The following is a 20,613-nucleotide window of genomic DNA, read 5'->3' on the forward strand; positions in this document are numbered from 1 at the left end:
TTAAGGACAATTGAGATGTGTACATCCTTGACTTATGAAGATTTGTGCCACAGATGACAACTGTCTTCCAAGCACTGCCCTCAAAGCCACTGATAGAAATGCGATCCTGACTCACAGACCATTGATCCAACCCAGAATGGATCTTTTTATGGTTTAATGCAAATTAACTTTCAATCTAGGGGTTCAGCCCATTCACTCCTCCAGAACTTCCCATTGTTTTAAGGTCCTGATCTGGATCCAGTGGCTTCCTATTCAACTTTCTAATCTCCATTTCTGTAGACTTTCAGTTTTCTGTGACTAGTTTAGACTCCTGGCTGCCTTATTCTTCTGGTTAGTCTTAATGTTTATAATAAATCCTCTGTTCCCCAACCAGACAATTAAATTACTTAAATCCATGTAACATTCAATATATAATGGTTGAAATACGATATATCAGTGACACTTTAAGAATAGATGATTTCATCATTCTGGCTGACATACTACATTAGTAGATTTATATTTGCTTCTTGGTCTGATAGAGCTGTTTGGGACACATGTAGCAATAAATTACCTATTAATTTCTAAAAATGTTCTCTGAAAAGTTAAAAGGAAGAGCATTAATTTTAGGGTCTGGAAGACCTGGGTTCAGGTCCTGATTTTTTCCACTTATTAGTTGTGTGGTTAAATTACCAATACTCTCTGGGCTTCGGTTTCCTCATTTGTGAAATGGGGGTGATAAACTTGACTGGGTAGTATTAAATGAGATAATGTGTATGAAGTGACTGGCACTTAATAGGTTTCTAATCAATATTCATTTTCCCTGTACCCCCTCCCCCTGCATCTCTCTCTTTCCTATTTTTTTTTCTTGGCCAAAGTATAGCCAAAGAGACTTAAAACTATATATACAGAGTAACAAATGATATGTGTCTTAAACATATTTTAGGAACTTACGTGGTCTGGGTTGAAAAGAAAACCCATTCAGTAGACTTGACAGCCAAAGACCTGTTCTACATTAAGCCTTGGATATAACCTGTTCCATATTAAGCTTTGAAAAGATTGCATTAAACTTTGCATTGCTACATATTGTTTAAGATTTGTGTTTTGATTTCATACCCTCTGCTTTCAGTAAAGGGAAAAACAGTCTCTGACCAAAAAACAAAGCAAAACGAAATGAGCTTCTTAAAGATCTGTCCCAGGAGCAGGCTAAATGAATGCTCTGGCCTGAGATTGCTGAATGTTTTATTGAGTCACTGCTTCACGCCCACCTCTTCCTGTCTTGTAACAGTTTGCAGTTTTGACTATCTGACATGACTAACCGTTGCAAATCTAACTGATTACAACTGTCAGTGAGTCTGGGTAACAGAGTCTGGTATCTTCTTCTGGAGAAAGCAAACATCCAAATCTGCTCCTAAACTACCCCCCCCGCCCCCCTCCCCCGCTGCCTTCCCCCCAACCTCTGTTCATCACCTTTAGCTCATTAATTTGAAACATCAGATGTAATATTTCAATGAAGTACACCCTGCTCTAAAAGCAAGTATTCGTATTTACATTGGGAGATGTCATGTACATTTAGCCAAAAATAAGTCACTGTCAGGGAGTCATTTCAAGATTGCTGCTGAGCGAGGATGTATGTTAGGGAAGGGGTGGGCAGGGAGGAAACAAACTTTGTTCCAGTAATGATGAAATCATCATACCACAGGCACATTAAGGCCAGGACGGGAGACACTGGCTCCTGTTAAAATGATTCCCATAAGAACCTTCCTCTTTCATCTTCTCACTGTAGTGCAGTTAAGCAAATGAAATGCTAAAGCCATGCGAAGTCAATAGCATAATCAACAGTGATTTACTATTGTTCTCTCACGGGGTCATGACCTAATCCTAAATAAAGACTTCTAAAATTTTCTGCTTGGATGTGTTCCTGATGTTGGACAAAACTGAAGGGAAAGAGAACCCTCTTCAAGAGGTCCAGTTTTTGTTTTCATTACGGCTCTTGCTACTGAGCAATTCTTTTTTGGAATTGGAGCCTCCTTGCACAGGACTGCCATGAAGATGATGATCTTAGCACTCAGTGAGCTTGGCAACTCCCTAAGGTGGCCATCAGAGGGTTTCTCATTAGAATAAGGAGTCCTGACCCTTGTTGTTTTGTTCCCTCTTCAGCGATGCTTAAATGCAGTTTGGACATCTGTACTGCTATTTTTATCATCAGTACTGTCTTTTTATATTCACTGTGGATTTTCCCCTTTTCTATCTGCAGGCAAGAGTTTCACCTTGACCATAACTGTCTTCACAAATCCTCCTCAAGTCGCCACCTACCACAGAGCTATTAAAGTTACAGTGGATGGACCCCGGGAACCCAGAAGTAAGTGCTTGCCTTCCTACTGGAAATAGGAATAGAGTTTACAGAGACCCTGTGAGGAATTTATCCCAAACAAGTTAGTGCTATTTTCACATAGTTTCTTTGCCAAGTTTGCTATCTGCATATATCTTCATGAGGGACCATTAGGAGAACTTCACAGTTAGTAGAAAATCAAATTACACTTTTCACCTTTGCCGCAAAATTGCGAAGCCCTACATAACTTTGTGACTTTCCGTCGCTGTAATTTTTTACTAAAAATTCTGTTCATCCACTGGGCACAATAGACAAGGCAGAACAGACCCATGAGAGCTGAGGAAGAAAACAATAAATTGAAAAATTCTGAGCTTAGTCAAAAAGCATTTGCGTGTGTTTCCCATGGTCTAAGAATGAGTTTTAACTTTTTAACTCGCACACTCAGTTCCCTTTATAAAGAGCACACTGCTTAATGACAAAGAATTTATTTGCAAAGGCTAACTTGCTTGATTGTTACAACACTGTTGTTTGGTCTTGTTCTAGTAATGGCCATAGATAGTTTCTTTAACAGAGTCAAGCCATGTTTAAATCCACCTTGATTTATTTGTCTCCTGAGACATCTAGAAGGTTGAACCAGCATCATTTTAAGGCAGTGCGCACAATCCATTTGGGCTAATATCATTTTCCTCCTAAACCTAAATTAAAACAGGTTTGCCTTCCCTGCCCCGCCCCCATGACTAATTTGAACATACTCACCAGAGCAATATTTAAATATATTTAAGGATTAAAGATTATTTGATATATACAACATTAAAAATTCTATGCCAATGGAAACATCATACAGAACTCTGCCTTTGATGAGTGAATTCATTGGAGGCCTAGCCATTGTGTTTGGAGAGTTTAATTTGGTTTGTGGTGGAGGGACAGCTGGCAGAAATATTTGTCATATAACAATACACCTACCTAGTCAGTGAGAGTGGCATAGCTCTTCTTCCCCTAAAACCGAGAGCAAAGGGCTGGTGAAGTTTTGCCTCTACCCCTGGCAGCCTGTCCTTGAGCGGTGGGAACACGTGTTGCCTTCCGCTCCTCTGGCCGCTGTTTCATCTCACGAAGGCTGACTGCTTGCCTGAACTAGGGAGGTTTCCTGTCTCAAAAGCCACTCTTTGAGGTTTTTCTTTTCTCCGCCTTTCATGTGTATGGCGTTCTTCTAGATTTTCCAACGTTGGGAGTGCTGGACCTGTCTGCTCAGTTTGAGAATGTCCTATTTGGCTGTGGCCACACACACATCTCTGGTCACCCCAAGTCTCTGGTTGTCAGGGCTAGTGGTCATGCAGTGCAGGTGAATTGATCAGCGCAGGGCCATCTGGCCTGGTTTGGGGTTTTGTCTGACTTTTCTGGACTGCCATCCATCTGGGACGATGCCTGAGGATGGAAGACATCTTCTAGCATTTAATCTAATTAGCCCCTGCGTTCCTGAAAAGGCAGGGACATCCCTCTTAGTAATGCATAAAGCAGGATGGTAGTCTTTTAACATTTAACACGACTAATACTTGTCTTGTAAAGATGTTTCCTGCTGATCTCAGCTGCTTTTCTCAGTTCTTGGAAAAACCATCATTGTGTGTGTGTATATGTTTGTGTGTGTGTGTGTGTGTGTGTGTCCAGATGTTCACGGGTTGGTGCTCAGAGTTGATGGGTGGGAGAGGAAGCGGGGAAAGGTGGGTGCTACCTCATTCTGAAAGTGGTGACAAAAGGGAGGAGGTACAGTAGCTTTGGGAAAGTCACTTCTCTTTCAAGCGAGGGTAGTATTACCTCATTCCCAAGAGGCTGTTGGAAGAATTAATAGTTGCCAGGTTCACTGCCCTGTGAAGGCAGAGAAGTGCTCTGAAAGCAATGAGGGTTAGGGGTAGAGGGGGCAGCTGGTACTTGTGTGACCTGAGTTCGGGCTTTGGGTGCTGCTGAGGGGAAAGCAGATACAGAAGTCGAGTGGCAGACCACCACCCTAGATCAGCCTGAGTAACATTGCTCATGATCCAAAAATATCTGTGGAAATGTGATGTCATTTGTCTGACATCACGAGGTGACTGGTCAAACTCAGTGTCTGGATGTAACGAAGGGTCTGGTATCAGTAACATTTTAATCCTACAAACTGGGCTCTCTGTACTGGATTATTTCCTTCCGCCCTGCTCTTGGCCATCTGGGCACTGAATGTTTGTAAGTATAGCTCTCATCTCAATATGGTTCTTTAATTTTGAGACTCCCAGGTGTGGAAAATGCCCAGGATTTTCAACTTCCTTCAACTGTGAGTATGATAGGATTTTGACTGATTTTCGTGTATGTGATGGTAAATGGAGAATCCTCTAGAACATGGGTTGGCAAACTTTTTTTGGAAAGTGCCAGATAGTAAATGATTTCAACCCTTTGGGCCATACTATCTCTGTCACAGGTACTCAGCTCTGCCAATGTAATGCAAAAGCAGACTTCGGGCTTCCCTGGTGGCACAGTGGTTGAGAGTCCGCCTGCCGATGCAGGGGACATGGGTTCGTGCCCCGGTCCGGGAAGATCCCACATGCGGCAGAGCGGCTGGGCCCGTGAGCCATGGCCGCTGAGCCTGCGAGTCCGGAGCCTGTGCTCCGCAACGGGAGAGGCCACAACAGTGAGAGGCCCGCATACCGCCAAAAAAAAAAAAAAAAAGCAGCCTTCACCAATACATAAATGGATGGTTATGGCTGTGTTTCAATAAAACTTTATTTACAAAAACAGGTGGTGGGTAAGATTTGACACACAAGTTGTGGTTTGCCAATCACTGCTCTAGACTTCAAAGTGGCTTATTTTTTCGACCGTTAACAGAGAAGGACTTCAGAAAAAGGCTTTCCTGAGGGGAGAAAAAAGGCAATGAATGCAATTGTTTTAGCATCTTCTCCCACAAAATTGTAATTCTTTAAGTAGTGGTTGTCATCAAAAGAATGTACACCTGTTTATTGTTGCAGTGATTTGAAGGGGTTGAGTGTTTCGTGCTCTTGATTTCTGTTAACGGAATTTCAGTCCTTCTTTGGAAGACCATAGTATATATTGAACAGGCTACTTCTGGTAGATGAGCTGTTTGAACAAGGACAAGTTCTGCGTTAACTGCTTGGGTCTTTACTCAGCAATAACATAGTGATTAAGGGTGTGGGCTTTTGTGTCAGGCTGTCTGGACTGAAAGCCCAGCTCCGCTGTTTACCAGTTGTGTGGTGGTAGGCAAGTTACCTAAGTTCTCTTTGCTTCAGTTTCCTTTGTTAAAGTGAGAATAATAATAATACTAGTTAGTGAGAAGAAGCATACTAGTGTCTTTCTTGTCAGTTGCTGCAAAGATGTTCAGTGATGTCATGTATGTAAAATGCACAGCACAGTGACTATCGTGTAGTAAGTGCTAATTAAGCATGAGCTATTATTACATCAATTTCAGTGTCAGAAGTTTGCTGTAGTTTTGCTTAGAGTATGCTTCCAGGAAATAGATGCCATCTAGATTCTGTTCTCTAGGGTAATATTTTTTTTTCTTGCAGATGGCTTTACTAATTTCTGCTCATCAGTAAATAACACTAATAAGTGCTATAAATGGTGCTTGAGCAGGTATTCACGCTGCCTGAGGACAGCTGTACAGAACTGATGATAAACAATTTATTTGCAGCAAAGTCCAAGAGAGGATGCTCTGGCACTAGTACCCCTCCTTGGAGGCCCTGCTTATCCGCGCATCTGCCAAGACTTGCTTTTCACTCAAAAATCAGAAAGGTTTCATCCTTCTATGTTTTCTGTCTCTGGCAGCTGAACTGGTGTTGTCACAACACAAACAACTCCTTTTCTTAATATACACATCTGGCGTTGGCAGTTGGACTAACTTCATAAGAGCACATGATCATCACTCATTACAAGATTAAAAAGTACCCCATGGCATCATTGATGTTTTTTAACTTTGATCTTTTGCAGTTGTGATTCATCTCAGTTATAAAACTTCCCTTTCAAGGAACATAGCCGATGACTTATTAGAACCTTCATCTTAAGTAGCGTAAACATGAGAAGGTGCACATCTTTACAAAATGCCATTTATTTTCTTTGCCAGCTTATCATTTTAAGACATGACATCATACTTAAGATCCCAAATTTGTAAGTCTTGTGTTTAGGCAAGGCGTTTTGACCTCCTGTTGGCAAGTTAGCTCTGAAGAGGTACTGCCGTATGTTCGCCAGCAGAAGTCAGTGGAGCAGCAGCAACAGTAATGCGTTTGGATACCGCTTTTAAACATCAGTTTCTATTAGGATCCTTTGTTCCTTGTATGCACTTGGTTCCAGCTGCAGTCTGATTGAAAGAATGTCTCCAGGAAGGTGAAATCTTGCTCAGCAGTGTCATGTTCTATTGCAGTGGTTCTGAGTTAGGGAAGAGGACTGATGGGAAGGGTATTATTGTCTGTGCAGAGGATGGAAAAAGTAAATCGCCTTTTACACCGTCAGAAGCCTTTCCATTCTCTTGCTACTTTGTCAGTTATCTATTGCTAAACAACAAACCATCCCCAAACATAATGGCTCTTACTTTTTTTTTTTTTGTCTGCACCGTGCCGCTTGTGGGGTCTTAGTTCCCCGCCCAGGGATTGAACCTGGGCCCTCGGGAATGAAAGCACGGAGTCCTAACCACTGGACCGCCAGGGAAGTCCCCATAATGGCTTAAAACAGCAACCAGTTTATTATTTCTCACGACTCTATGGGTTGACTGGGGTTCCTCTGGATGGGTTTTCTGTGGTCTTGCTTGGCGTCTTTCTTGTGTCTGCAGTAACACGGTGGCTAGTGCTAGAACATGCGTGATGGCCTCATTGCTATGTCTGATGCCTTGGTGGGATGGCTGGAAGGTTGGGCTCAGTGGAATAAGGGGACAGCTGGGCCTTTCTGTCTCTCCTGTAGTCCCAGAGCCTCCCCCTCTCCATGCGGCTTCTCTAGCAGAGTCTGACTTCCTATATGGCAGCTCAGGTCTCCCTCAGGTGCAAAAGTGCGAGCTTTCAGGTCTTTGTAAGGCTTCTTAAGGCTCAGAACTACTATGGAGTTACTTCCTCCACATTCTGTTGGTTAAAGCAAGATACAGGTGCAGCCTAACCTCAAGGGGGGAGCGTAACCCCACAAGGATATTAATGATAAGGCAGTGGTTCACTGGACTACCAATATCACCAACTTCCATCAGTGATTAGATGGGAAATGTCATTGTTGCAACAGGAGAAATAATTTTTTGAGGTACCATCTCCTGAAAAGATCTCTTGACTTTTTAATCTGGGGGACATTTAAAGTTCTACAAGGTGACTCCAAGTTTCGGTGATAGTGGCTTCACTCTGAATTGGACCAATTTGGTAATTACCAGATGAATTAAGGGTGGGCGTTACCTCGTGGTGCTTGGCATTAACAGGTCAGTAGCAAGCCAAGCCAGATCAGTACTCTTATTTGAGAAGAACATTAGATCTTTGAACATAAAGAGGTTATTAGCCTTGCTTGGCAACATGGCAAGTCTTGTAGCCAAAGTATCTTATGACTCTTCAAATGAGCAAGCCTGGAGGCTTTGTATTCTACATCACCCAGCACTGAAAAGTCTCACTTGCCAGCACACCTGCAAACCTGATACCTAACACACATGGATGGGTTTCTAATAGCTTTTGTGTGTTGTGCCCCAGGGAAGTAAATCATAGTTAATAGTTTCTCTCAGGGAGAGACCAGAGCCATCACCTGTGTCCTCACTGCTGGGACAGTCCCGGTCACTGCTGGCCAGCTACCTGTCCTAACCTGGTGGGCGAAGGGGAAGCCCTGCCTTTTCTTTCCCACCCTCCGGCTCCTTTCCTGTAGGCTTGGAGCGCATGGCTGCAGCAGTGCTCTGCTAGGCTCCGTTTGTGACTTCAGTAAGCCTGGTGCTTAGGTGAGTGAGAGCTTCTCTGGATGTGCAGGGTACATGTGTGTTTCTAGAGCTGCCTCAGCACCCTGCTTCACCCAGCTTGTCAGGCTTGTGTCCTGCAGCCAAACTGTTTTCTTTTCCCTGCTTGTTCCTTCTCACCTGTGTCCAGTTCGTCAGCACATTTTTAATTCTTTAGAGAACGTTTTATTTTTCCATATTCTTGGGCACTTCCAGTTGCAGACATTTTACCTTATAAACTGAAGGTAACAGATGTAATTAAAACAGAGTGGTCTGGGCAAGGAATCATCTCATTTTTCTCCTGTGCTGTTCCACCCAGTTCTGAGACTGGGTCACCTCCGGTCCCGTGAAGGGTGGCGAGAATGGCGAGCTTGGCATTTTCTCTGCCTGATTGCAGATGGTGTCAGCGGCAGCTGGCTTTTATCCTCCACTGCTCTTCATCCTAGTTGGGTGAAGGAATAGGCTTTTGATGATGGCTGGCCCATGACCTTTCCTTATTCATCCATGGTGGATGCTAATGTAAAGCTTGGTCACCTGTGAAAGAAAATGGGGGGCATGTATAAAGTGTGTTGGATGGAGGGACAGCAGAATTGTTTTAAAGCTATTTGATACATCTGGACACAGTTCTTGCGTTCACATTTTTGCTGTCTGTGAAGACAATTTGAGATACCCTTGCTATTGCTAAGCCTTGTAACATATTCCTGAGGCCTCAGACCTGAATTTTAGTCTTTGGTGGAAAGTATTAGTAGAAAAGGCTTTAACTCTTTTTTAATGGGGAAATAATTTTTTTTTTAATGAAAGATTCTTTTTTTTTTTTTTTTTTTTTTTTTGCGGTACGCGGGCCTCTCACGGTTGCGGCCTCTCCCGTTGCGGAGCACAGGCTCCGGACACGCAGGCTCAGCGGCCATGGCTCACGGGCCCAGCCGCTCGGCAGCATGTGGGATCTTCCCGGACTGGGGCACAAACCCGTGTCCCCTGCATCGGCAGGCGGACTCTCAACCACTGTGCCACCAGGGAAGCCCCTAATGAAAGATTCTTTAAATTCTATAGTGCTTTACAGTTTTCAAAAGTTTCACACACATGATTTCAAATAATCCCATAATAACTCTTTTCTTTTTCCCCTACCCCTCTTCCCTCTTCCCACCGGTAACCATTAGTTTGTCTTGTATATCTGTGAGTATGCTTCTTTTTTGTTTTATTCACTAGTTTCTTGTATTTTTTAGATTCCACATATAAGTGATATCATACAGTATTTGTCTTTCTCTGTCTGACTTATTTCACTTTGCCTAATGCCCTCCAAGTTCATCCATGTTGCTGCAAAAAAGCACTTGACTTATCGACTTGCAGACTTCCAGTGGTTCTTCCCTGTCTCTGAAGTGCTCAAGGAATGGACGTGATGGGTACATGTCATGTTTGATATTTACAAGTCAGCAAACACAAGCAGCAGTTTGATGGTCATAAATATTCATCCTTTAGTCACTAGTATACAAAACATCGTTGAACATTTTTTTAAAAATAAATAAATTTATTTATTTTTGGCTGTGTTGGATCTTTGTTGCTGCATGCGGGCTTTCTCTGGTTGCATCGAGCCAGGGCTACTCTTCACTGGGGTGCGTGGGCTTCTCGTTGCAGTGGCTTCTCTTGTTGTGGAGCATGGGCTCTAGGTGCACGGGCTTCAGTAGTTGTGGCATGCGGTTTCAGTAGTTGTGGCTCGCGGGCTCTAGAGCACAGGCTCAGTAGTTGTGGCACACGGGCTTAGTTGCTCCGCGGCCTGTGGGATCTTCCTAGACCAGGGCTCCAACCTGTGTCCTCTGCATTGGCAGGTGGATTCTTTTTTTTTTTTTTTTCTTTTTGCGGTATGCGGGCCTCTCACTGCTGTGGCCTCTCCCGCTGCGGAGCACAGGCTCCGGACGCGCAGGCCCAGCGGCCACGGCTCACGGGCCCAGCCGCTCCGCGGCATATGGGATCCCCCCAGACCGGGGCACGAACCCGTATCCCCTGCACCGGCAGGCGGACTCCCAACCACTGCGCCACCAGGGAGGCCCTGGCAGGTGGATTCTTAACCACTGCGCCACCAGGGAAGTCTTGTTGAACATCTTTGACTTAAGAGAATAATCACAGTTTTAAAAAACTGTTCCCTTTCCCCCTTTCCTTAAGGAGGATGGTGAGGGAGAGTCAGAAGCGCTGGTGGAGGTTAAGTCTGGTGGTTGGTGGAATGTACTTTTGAGAAGAGCATTTTAAAATCTCTTTCAGTACTATTTTTTTCTGTTGACTGACTGTCAGGGGCTGGGAAGATGGCCAAGAAGGAAATGACACATCGAGAGGCATTTTGGGTTGTGCAACATTCTGTGGAACTGATGCAAGGCTATATGGCCTGTTTACACATTCCTTTGCTCGCAGACGGCATGGCAGTAATTGAATTCAGCAGCACATGGCATGCTGCAGCAAGGAGCCGGGCCTTCACATCCTTTCATGGCAAATTGTCGCAGCCGTTAAAACACGCTCGTGTCCCTCCTTTGCACTCTCCCCTGGCTTCCCAGTTCCAAATGTGCTTTCTCAGTGTATCGGACGTGTGTTCGCAAGGAGTGTGGCTTTCCCAGTAAGAACACCTTGTCCACAGACACAGTTCCAGTTGATATATTTACTTGTAACTAAATATAGCGTGGCAGGTTTTCAAGTGATATATGCTCTCAAAACACACACAGACTGGATCCAAGTGTGTCACCGGTTTATATCTCACTGTAAGTCAGAAATCATTCATTCTTAAAACAGTGTTAGGGACTTGAGAGAGAGGACAAAATTTTTTGGCTTTATTTATTTTATAAAAGATAAATTTTCCTTCCCAAGAGAGAGAATTCCCAATAGATCACTGAACTACTTTACTTCTATTTTGTTTGTACTCTAGCGTTTGCTTCAGGAAGGGATGGACCAGAGGAGAATAGGAAATACTTAAAAATAACAGAGAAAAAAGATTTGGTATGTTGCTCTTCATATTCACACTTGTCCCTACCTCGCATGTTATAGCACACCTTTATGATGTCAACTAAAGCCTATCTTTGGTCTTCCCATAAAATCTTGGAAGTTTTTATTTAGGCAGGCATGGAAAATAATTGCTCATGTTTTTCGAGAAACTCTTGGAAATTAAGGGAGTTCATAAAAAAGCACATAAATTGAAAATATTTATTCAAGGTCATATGCGGGAGTCTGTATTTGGGATGTGGTACTTATGTAGCAAAGGAAGGGCTCCCCGTTCCCCTCCAGATTTCTCTGCTGCTATGCACTGGCAGTGAGACTCTTTGCTAGCAGACAAAAGAACTTCATTAAAATTCAGGATTACGGCTTATATCCAGACACCTCTGAGAAAGGTAACTCAGACTTAAATTCGTATTAAGATAAAAAACAAGTCATCTTGAATCCTTTATTGGCAGCGGTCTTGGGGAGATAAAGGGAGAGTAATCAGCCAAGTCCTGGGTACTAGAAGTAAACAGAGAGTCAGGTGGGCAGGCAGGGCCTTGGCCAGCCTTGAAGGCAGTCATTGCCAAGTTCAAGTGTTGCAATTTTGCTGCAGGTCAGCTGTTGCAGTGTGGATTCCTGATGCTTTTCAGGTCTGGTGTATTACTAAGAGTGCAGGATTTTATAATTTCAAGCTGTGAGTTTGGGTTTTTATATTTCCATATTTCCCCCTTTTGCAAACATTTCCCTTTAATAAGAGTATTTCTCATCTAGTTTTGTTCTAGGTATGTGCCAGCTTTTCTCCTCTCCTGGTTTGCAAATTATCATTCAATTTCTTTCTTTTCTTTTAGTAATTATCATTACTATTCTAAAGTGTATATCTGTCTTAATAAAACTCATCATAATCTCTGTCTACCTCTTGGATAATAGAAGAACCTTAGCATACTTTTAACTGCAGTCACTCTCTCTCTCTCTCTTTTTTTTTTTGGAGTTAGAGAGATCTTGTTCTATTTTTCTCCCTTTTTAATTGAAGTATAGTTGATTTACAGTGTTTCTGGTGTACAGCAAAGTGATTCAGTTATGTATATATATATTCTTTTTCAGATTCTTTTCCATTATAGGTTACTGCAAGATATTGAGTATAGTTCCCTGTGCTATACAGTGGGTCCTTGTTGTGTAATCTGTTTTATATATAGTGGTGTGTATAAGTTAATCCCAAACTCCTAATTTATCCCCCACCCCTTTCCCCTTTGGTAACTGTAAGTTTGACTCTGTCTTTCCTAATGTCGCTGTCTGATTCTTCTTCCCTGTGGCCACGCGGCGTGGCATGCGGGATCCTAGTTCTCCAACCAAAGATCGAACCTGTGCCCCCTGCAGTGGAAGCGTGGAGTCTTAACCACTGGACCACCAGGGAAGTCCCTGTCTGATATATTTATCTTTGTTTTATGCTCCCCAAATTAGTCATCATCAGTATTTAAGTTGTTTATTTCATATTTACCTGTATGTTTATCGATTTATTCGCTCACCATTCCTTCTTGCACCTCAGTTCTTCTTTCTGGATTCAGTTTTCTTGATGTAGGTCCTTCGGTAGCTCCTTCAGCGAGAACCTGTTTGTCGTAAACTCCGTTTTTTTTCCTGAAAACGTGAGCAGTTGTGGCTGCTGGCTGCCAGCGTGACATGGTGTGAGAGGCACCCTACGGGGAGTCTGGGAGCCACACTCCTAGCCATTCTCTAGGCTGAGACTTTCAGGCCATTATGATCAGGTTAGTGGAGTAGTAGTTAAGGGAATGGAATCCAGGACAGGTATACTTTCATGAACGATGGATGAAGGGAAATAGGGGCTCTGAAAAGTCCAGAGCCAGTGGGTGGAGAGGTGGTGGGAGGGAATGTTTCCACAGACAGAGTCAAAGGAAGGGACATTTAGGGAGAGGAAATTCAACCCCCAACTTCACTGTTTTGCCCTGAGCAGGGCCCGTGGTGCTCTGGAACTTTCTATCCAAATTTATGGTAAAGAACTCCATCACTGCACTTGGTTCTCTGAGGTCATCTGGCTGCTGCTCATTGAACAACCAGAGCAGCACTTCTTAGATGTTGTGTCCACACGTCTTCTGTCATTTTAGTGAGAGTACAGGATTCAGAGCCAAAAGATGCTTCATTTAGCGAAAGAAGGTACATGAGTCATTGAATGAAGCAGGGGGAGAAGACAGATGTGTGGACTAGAGGAGCATGGTTCAGGAGAACCAAGGCCATGATCTGGGATAGTACTGTCTGTAAGCACAGTAGATGGGGTGACTCCAGCGTTGGCTCTGTGCACGCCTCCTTGGAGTTATGCAGGAAGTGGCTGGTGGGAAGAGGTCAGCTGACACTCAAACAAGCTGGTACTTTCCACCTTTTCATGGCTCCTCAGACTGTATATGCACCCTGTGTGACGTGCATCTTCTCGTTCTTTACCTTCTTGACACTAATTTTCATGAGCTACAACTTGGGTGAAAATGCCAGTATGTATTTTGCTGGGCAAAAACTCAGGGTGATTTAACCTGGGCTCTATGCCTCCTTAGGGTTGGTCCTGGAAATTATTCGTAGAAAAATATGGGCCCTTCAGAGAGATTATGAAGGTGCTGAAACACTATTATACCGGAAGTGAGGAGAAATATAGATGTGTTAAAAAAAAAAAAAAAGGCTGATTGTGAAGTCTGGGTTACTAATTCTAGAGCTTTGGTTTCTGTTTCACCTCCTTGCCATTCACTCTATTCTCCAAAAACAAGGTACAATTTTTTTTGTACCATGAGGGCTCTTTCAGAGCAGTTTTACAGGGATTTCATCTGTATTGGTAGTTTGTGTTGAAGATGTGGGTTCAGCTATGGTTGAGGAAATTGGGGGACCTGGAAAGTCCTCTTCGGAGACCTCAATGCCATCTTAGTGACCCTGAGCAAATCGCTACACTTCTCTCCAGTTCAATTCATCCTTTTAGTGGAAATAGACACGAAGACAACTTCAGAATAGCAGGGAGTAACTCCTAAGGAATGATCATAAAGTACTTGGCGCGCATGAAGGGCAACTTAAATACCAAATAGTAATGATGTAGCGCCTTCCTGCCAAGGAGTTCCAAAGGCTTAGACTGTTTCCTCACTGATTCTCTTTACATCCCTTTGAGGGGTGCGTTATGCATTTTATGGGTGGGTAAACTGAGGCATGGGCACTTGAAAACTCATTTGCTGCATGTTGGTCTGCAAGTCAGCAGATGATTTATGGAGGTAGGCAAGGAGCCCAGGTCTCTTCCTGTTCAGTTATTCACTGCTTGGACTCCCTGATGCTTCGTCATTAAAGTTATGGGAGCTTCTGGTATCGTGCCCAAGGTAAGAAGGTTGATGTCATGAAGTAGTATTACCTGAGAGGCAAGCCTGGTGATGTGGTAGCCTTGCTGTATAGTAAACAAGTCCCAAGGTAGAAGGCCTCACACACAGAAGACATGTATAATATAGGTAAGTATGTGTGTGTGTGTGTGTGTGTGAGAATATCTATATGTTTGTTGAATGAGTCTTGAATTCATTAAGATGAAAGTTGAACAGAGCTGAAAACACTGAATTTTGTGTGACGAACACAAGTTTTGTAAGTTAACCCTCAGTAGAATCTCACTTTGAATACCATTGAAATAAAGCTAGTTAACCTTAAAAAAAAATCACTCAAGTAGAAAATGCAGACAAGTACATGGTGGAAAAACTAGAGAATAAAAATTAATCAAAAGGGCTTCCCTGGTGGCGCAGTGGTTGAGAGTCCGCCTGCCGATGCAGGGGACACGGGTTCGTGCCCCTATCCCGGAAGATCCCACATGCCGCACAGCGGCTGGGCCCGCGAGCCATGGCCGCGGAGCCTGTGTGTCCGGAGCCTGTGCTCCGCAACGGGAGAGGCCACAGCAGTGAGAGGCCCGCGTACAGCAAAAAAAAAAAAAAAAAAAAAAAAAAAAAAAAATTAATCAAAAGAAGAAAAATTTAAAAAGGTCCATAATCGCATCTCCAAAGATTTCCACTGCCAATGATACATCCTGGATATTAATAAATAATATTCATTACTCATTAAATTATCCTAGAAATTAAATGCCAGCTCTGTGAAGGGCTCAGCCATGAGGACATAGCATCAGGAAGATGATGGGAGTGCTACAAGAGGCGTGACTATGTTGAAGCTGAAAGGAGACAGAATAACTGGACACAAGATTAATTGTTTTAAGGAGCAGAAGCAAGACGATGGGACCGACCACAGTTTCCAGTTAAAGCCTTGGAAGAGGCAGCAGCTGTCTCTGTGATGGGGGCGGGTAGGGCAGGGCGTGGCCCTGGCCATGTCTGAATGATTAAACCAGACGGATCTGGGTGGGATCCCTCCCACCACCCTGTCCCACTGCTAAAAATACCACCCTCCAGGGGCTTCCCTGGTGGCGCAGTGGTTGAGAGTCCGCCTGCCGATGCAGGGGACGCGGGTTCGTGCCCTGGTCTGGGAAGATCCCATATGCCGTGGAGCGGCTGGGCCCATGAGCCATGGCCGCTGAGCCTGCGCGTCTGGAGCCTGTGCTCCGCAACGGGAGAGGCCACAACAGTGAGAGGCCCGCGTACCGCAAAAAAAAAAAACAAAAAACCACCCCCCCAAAATACCAACCCTATTTGTAATAGCTGACAGAGCCCTTTATAAGACAGTTAGAGATGTTTTTTTCCCTTCCAGTTTTATTGAGATATCATGGACTCATAGCACTGAATGCGTTTAAGGTGTACAGCATAATGGTTTGGCTTTCCTACATCATGAAATGATCACCACAGCAAGTTTAGGCAACATCCATCATCTCCTATAGGTACAACATTAAAGAAATAGGAAAAATATTTTTTCCTTGTGATGAGAACTCTTAGGATTTACTCTTAACCGCTTTCGTATATCATAGACAGCAGTGTTAATTAGATCACTCATGTTGTATATGACATCCCTAGTACTTATTTATCTTATAACCGGAAGTCTCTACCTTTTGATGGCCTTCATCCCATTCCCTCTCCCCCCAACCCCGGCCCCCTAGATATGTTTTAAAATGTACATATTTCCAGCAGTGGAGACATTTATTCCTTCAAAAATTGAGTGTGTGCTGTTAGCCAGTGCCAGTCATACAAAGCAGAGCAGACATGACCCTGCCTTTGAGGAGCCATTCGGTGGGCAAGACAGTCAAGAAGTGGACAAACGAACCTTTATCTATAATTGCATCTAACTGCAAGTTGTGACAAGTGTTGTAAGGGGAACTGATGTAGTAATAAAGAAGGATGGGGCATTGGGGGACAGCTAGGAACCTATTCTAGAGTGTGAAGGGAAGGAGGTTCCATTAGAGCAGAGACCTGAGGGTGAGAGAGAGCCAGCTCTAGGAAGAGTGGGGAAGAGGCTTCAAGGAGAAGGGCACAGTCAGTGTCAGAATCTAATATTTCATTCGATAGAAGAGAGGCCATAGGGAACGCCTAAATGGTTGGAGGAGCTTGCAGAGAGAGTTGACTAGAATCACACACCCCAAAGCTGCCTTCAGTTCTACCCACGGCTGGTGTGGTGCAGTTTGAGCAGCACAGAAGGGGTCTCCACGTCCATCCCGACTGGCCCCAACCTCCCTCGTGTCTCGTGTGATTCTTACCAGAGAAGGTGCCGGAGATTCTTCTTTGAGTTAAGGCTTGGAGGACAGGACCTTCATAGACGTTATCTGCAAGGCATAGCATATTTTAAGACTTTTTTTGGTTAACAACTTGGTTTAAATAAGTGGATCAGATTAGCTAGATACTCATTGTATAACAGGATCGTTTGGGGAAAGTGGGTTGAGAAAGGCGTGAAGAGCTCTGGTCGGGAAGAACGCATAGGAGTGAGAACACTGGTTCCCAAAGAACATGTTTTCCTTAGAGAAGGAGCCGCCGGAGTAGGTTTGTACCAAAAAGAACCCAAACAAAGCAGTAGGTTTCCTATTCGAGTACATTCTGTGGGTTGTGTGTAATGCACTAAAGTCCTGGGTTTTTATGGACAACGAGAAGCAATTCCAAAGGTGAGCTAGGTTTCAAAACATAAGAGCAATGTGGAAAACTTAAGAATGTTTAGCAAAGAGCATTGATGATGATTAAAGGATTGTAAAATTGAACCTATAAGGGTAAGTTGAAAGACTTGGGATTATTTAGCTTCAAGAAGAGGAGACTAAAAAATGACTTAATAACAGACTTCAAAATTATGAGGAGTTATTAAGCTGTGTATGGTGACCAGCTGTTTTGTTTCTGGCACAGACAGAGTAGGTTTTCACTGAAGCATGATGGATGTAGGTTAGATTTAAAGAAGAACTTCTTGACTCTAAGAATTGTTAAATAGAACGGGTGGCTGAAAGCTGAGGTTTTGACTGGAGGGCTTTTCATTCGAATCTCTTCCGTTTTCTCGATTCTCTGTGTGTTTATGAAGTGCAACAAAGTGCCACCTTTCTGCTTTTAAAATCAAAGGCACGATTTCTGTTTCCCATTATAATTCTGAAGCTCAGAGTCACAGAGGTTTATAGACATAAATGATGAGGGTAATTTGTCTTGCTTCAATGGCCATTAGAATCTTTAATTGAGAAAAAATATGACGAACAAGAGAAACGGATCTGCCACATGGTCAAAAAAAATTGTTATTGATAATCAGAAGAGATACATTATTAAGAATTTGGGTCCGAGTGAGGGTAAGACTGTTTTATCCTTAGAAAAACTCAGGTTTATTTGATTTGGGTATGCCATATTCAAATGGTAAAGTTTTAGGAAGTCGATTCATTTTTCTCTGTTCCCTCCATACTGGGAGAAATTAAAAACATTTCCAGGTGACACCGAAGTTCATATAACCTGGAGCTTGAGAGACGCAATCCAAAAATCACCCTCAAGGAATTTATCCGCACGGAGAAGGAAGGAGAGGGGAAATAGGCAGGATTTATTTCTGAAAACAAACCTTCATGCATTTAAAAGCTGGCACAGCAGGGGAGAAGTTGAGCAGAGCGAATCTGAGAAGGGCTGACGTTATCCACTGTTCCTTTCCACCATGGAGCTGGAGCCGCAGGGAAGCAAAGAGCCCAGCTTCCTGGGTTAACTTTTCTCGTGAAGCCAAGTGTCAGGGTTTCTATTTTAAAATTTATGCCTTAATCCACTCGTTCACTGATTAAATACCTGTCTGAGCAACTATTGTAATCATAAATTAGCATGCCTGCAGATGGTTTGCTTGAAGCACTGTGAAAAACAAAGCACACACATATGTAGTGTTCTCAGATGGGTTCTTTGTTTTGAACTAAGTGGATATAATTTTCTCTAAAGGAAAAGAAATAATCAAAAAGACCAAAGAAACAGACTTTGAAACAGGTGACACGACTGGAAAGGCTAGGTGGGTGTGGTGCTCAGCTAGGGGAAAGGAAAAATACTCAGAAAACATATTTTTCTTTCCTCCCAAAATAACTTGGGCTCCTTGGTTCATTAAGCACATTTAGACCCTTGAGCCACTACACTTGACCTTTCCAAGGCATTGCTGACCATTGGAGAGCCACCCACAGCCCGCAGTTGGGTCAGAAGTCACAACCTGCTTCCTTTTACGGGCCTCCTTTCTTCCTTGACTGTGGTATTTTCTTAATGGCCTTGGCACTTTGGGACTTTATTGAGTTATTTTTGTGATTTCTACATTTGGGTATCCCTCACCCTCAGTTAATTTATTTTCAAAACCCCATCCTTAGGATTCTTAAAACCTACAGCTGCCTTTTCCACTGGAAAAGGTGACCTAAAGGGGATCAGTGGCCCTTCTTTTCTGCTCTTGAGGCCAAGAGATTGATAGTGGGAAGGAAAAACAACTGACAAGTGATGTGGTTTACTCCTATTATAAAAAGGAGCCCTCTTCTGAATCCTTCTTTGTTATGGGAAAAGTCTCTTCATTATACATATGTGGACAGTGGAAGGGAATTTATTCCTTATTTTCTGTAATACTTTTGAAATACTGTGAACCAAGGCTGGCTAGGTTTCCCCGAGGAATGAGCCGTAAAACTGATCATGTATTGGTTTATCTGAAGCAACAGAAAACCCACTGGTGTGTCCACAGAAACTGTCCGGTTGTCTGTTCTTCTCTGAGCTCCTTTCTTCCCTGAGGACTTAAGACCTGTGAACCAACCTCCCATTCCTTTAGGAAAACTGTGATAGAGACAGAGTGAGAGCTTTCAGTGGTCAGGACTTCACAGAAGGCTGGACAAATGGCTGTGGTAATGTCTAAAGCATAATCATGAAGGATGAAGGTTTTTATAAAGGTCCAAAGGGAGCAAAGGTGGATGATTTGGATAGCGCGTTGGCGGAAGGTCCTGTGCTTTGATCACCTCTCAGGGGGTTCCCTCGTGGGGTCTCCGTGGGTAGTTTTAGACATTGCTGGCACAGATCAGACATAGCAAGGAAATTTTCTGGGGTCAGGGATACAGGAGTTTTTGGAGTCTATAATTAGGAAAGCATAGATGGACCAAAATGTAGGATATATACCCATTTTATTATTTACAGAACATATTTTGGCCCCTTTTTAATCTGTTCTATGTTGGTTCTATATATTGTAAGCTCCGATTCCACCGTTCCTTGGTGGAGTCAAGTAGCTGGAATAACTCAAGACGGACACGTGCCTTTTCCCTTTGCTTTCATCCAGGCTGTCTAGGAGTTGTACTGAGGATTCGGTTTGACTGTAGTTTGTCTGTCACATACTGGCCCAGTGGTGGCCTGTGAACTGAAGTTAGTAACAGAACAGGATGAGATATAGCAGCACCGGCCACCTGTTCTTTGCTGCGGGTCCACCTTCCACCGTCGGCTCAGGAGAAGCCCTTATGTGGTGTGGAGGCGACCACTTCTGCATTCTCTGTTGTTGGGGGAACTGAAATAAAAGTAAATAAAAATTTGCAACTGAATTGGAAGAAATATGACAGTGAAGGATGAGTTGTAGCTTTTGCAGTGTGAGATTTGTGGCACCCACTGACCAGAGGAAGGAAATCTGATGATCTAGATAGATGCCTCTGGTTGTTACCACTTTTGTTGTGTGCCTCTAGGCTGGGCACTCAACAGGATGAACCAAATTCAGCTGTAAATAAAGGCTTTTATGGGGGAATGGGGAGATCCTTGTGTTGGAAGGAGTAGGTGGCATTTCTGGCTCATTTATATATGTCTCCTTTCATTCTTTTCAAAATAGGAATAAATTGCACTAAAAAAATCTATTGGAAGACAACTTTAAAAAAAATTTTTTGCTACTACAAAGAGCTTCTGAAGGCGAAACATAGCTGAGCTCTATTCCTAGTTCTATCCCTGGTACGATTTGGCCAGTTCTGGGAATGGAGTTTGATAGTTTTCACCTCAGGAAAATGTAGTCATACTAGTCTCTTCCACATTTAGCCAGACTATTGGATGACTCATGGTTTGTAAAT

At 43.4% G+C, this 20,613-nt stretch overlaps 1 protein-coding gene across 6 annotated transcripts in view; it reads left to right on the forward strand.

Annotated features, from left to right (window-relative positions):
• RUNX2 (RUNX family transcription factor 2) overlaps positions 1-20,613 on the forward strand; it is a 358,429-nt gene that overhangs the window by 102,490 nt on the left and 235,326 nt on the right. For all 6 annotated transcript variants that reach the window (XM_081246848.1, XM_081246844.1, XM_081246845.1 and 3 more), the window contains one exon: positions 2,234-2,338. In XM_081246848.1, coding sequence (XP_081102974.1) covers positions 2,234-2,338 — 105 coding nt within the window. The remainder of the gene's footprint in view (positions 1-2,233; positions 2,339-20,613) is intronic.

This window comes from Mesoplodon bidens (genome assembly GCF_964165515.1).
Source record: "Mesoplodon bidens genome assembly, chromosome: 10".
Classification (NCBI taxonomy): Eukaryota; Metazoa; Chordata; class Mammalia; order Artiodactyla; family Ziphiidae; genus Mesoplodon; species Mesoplodon bidens.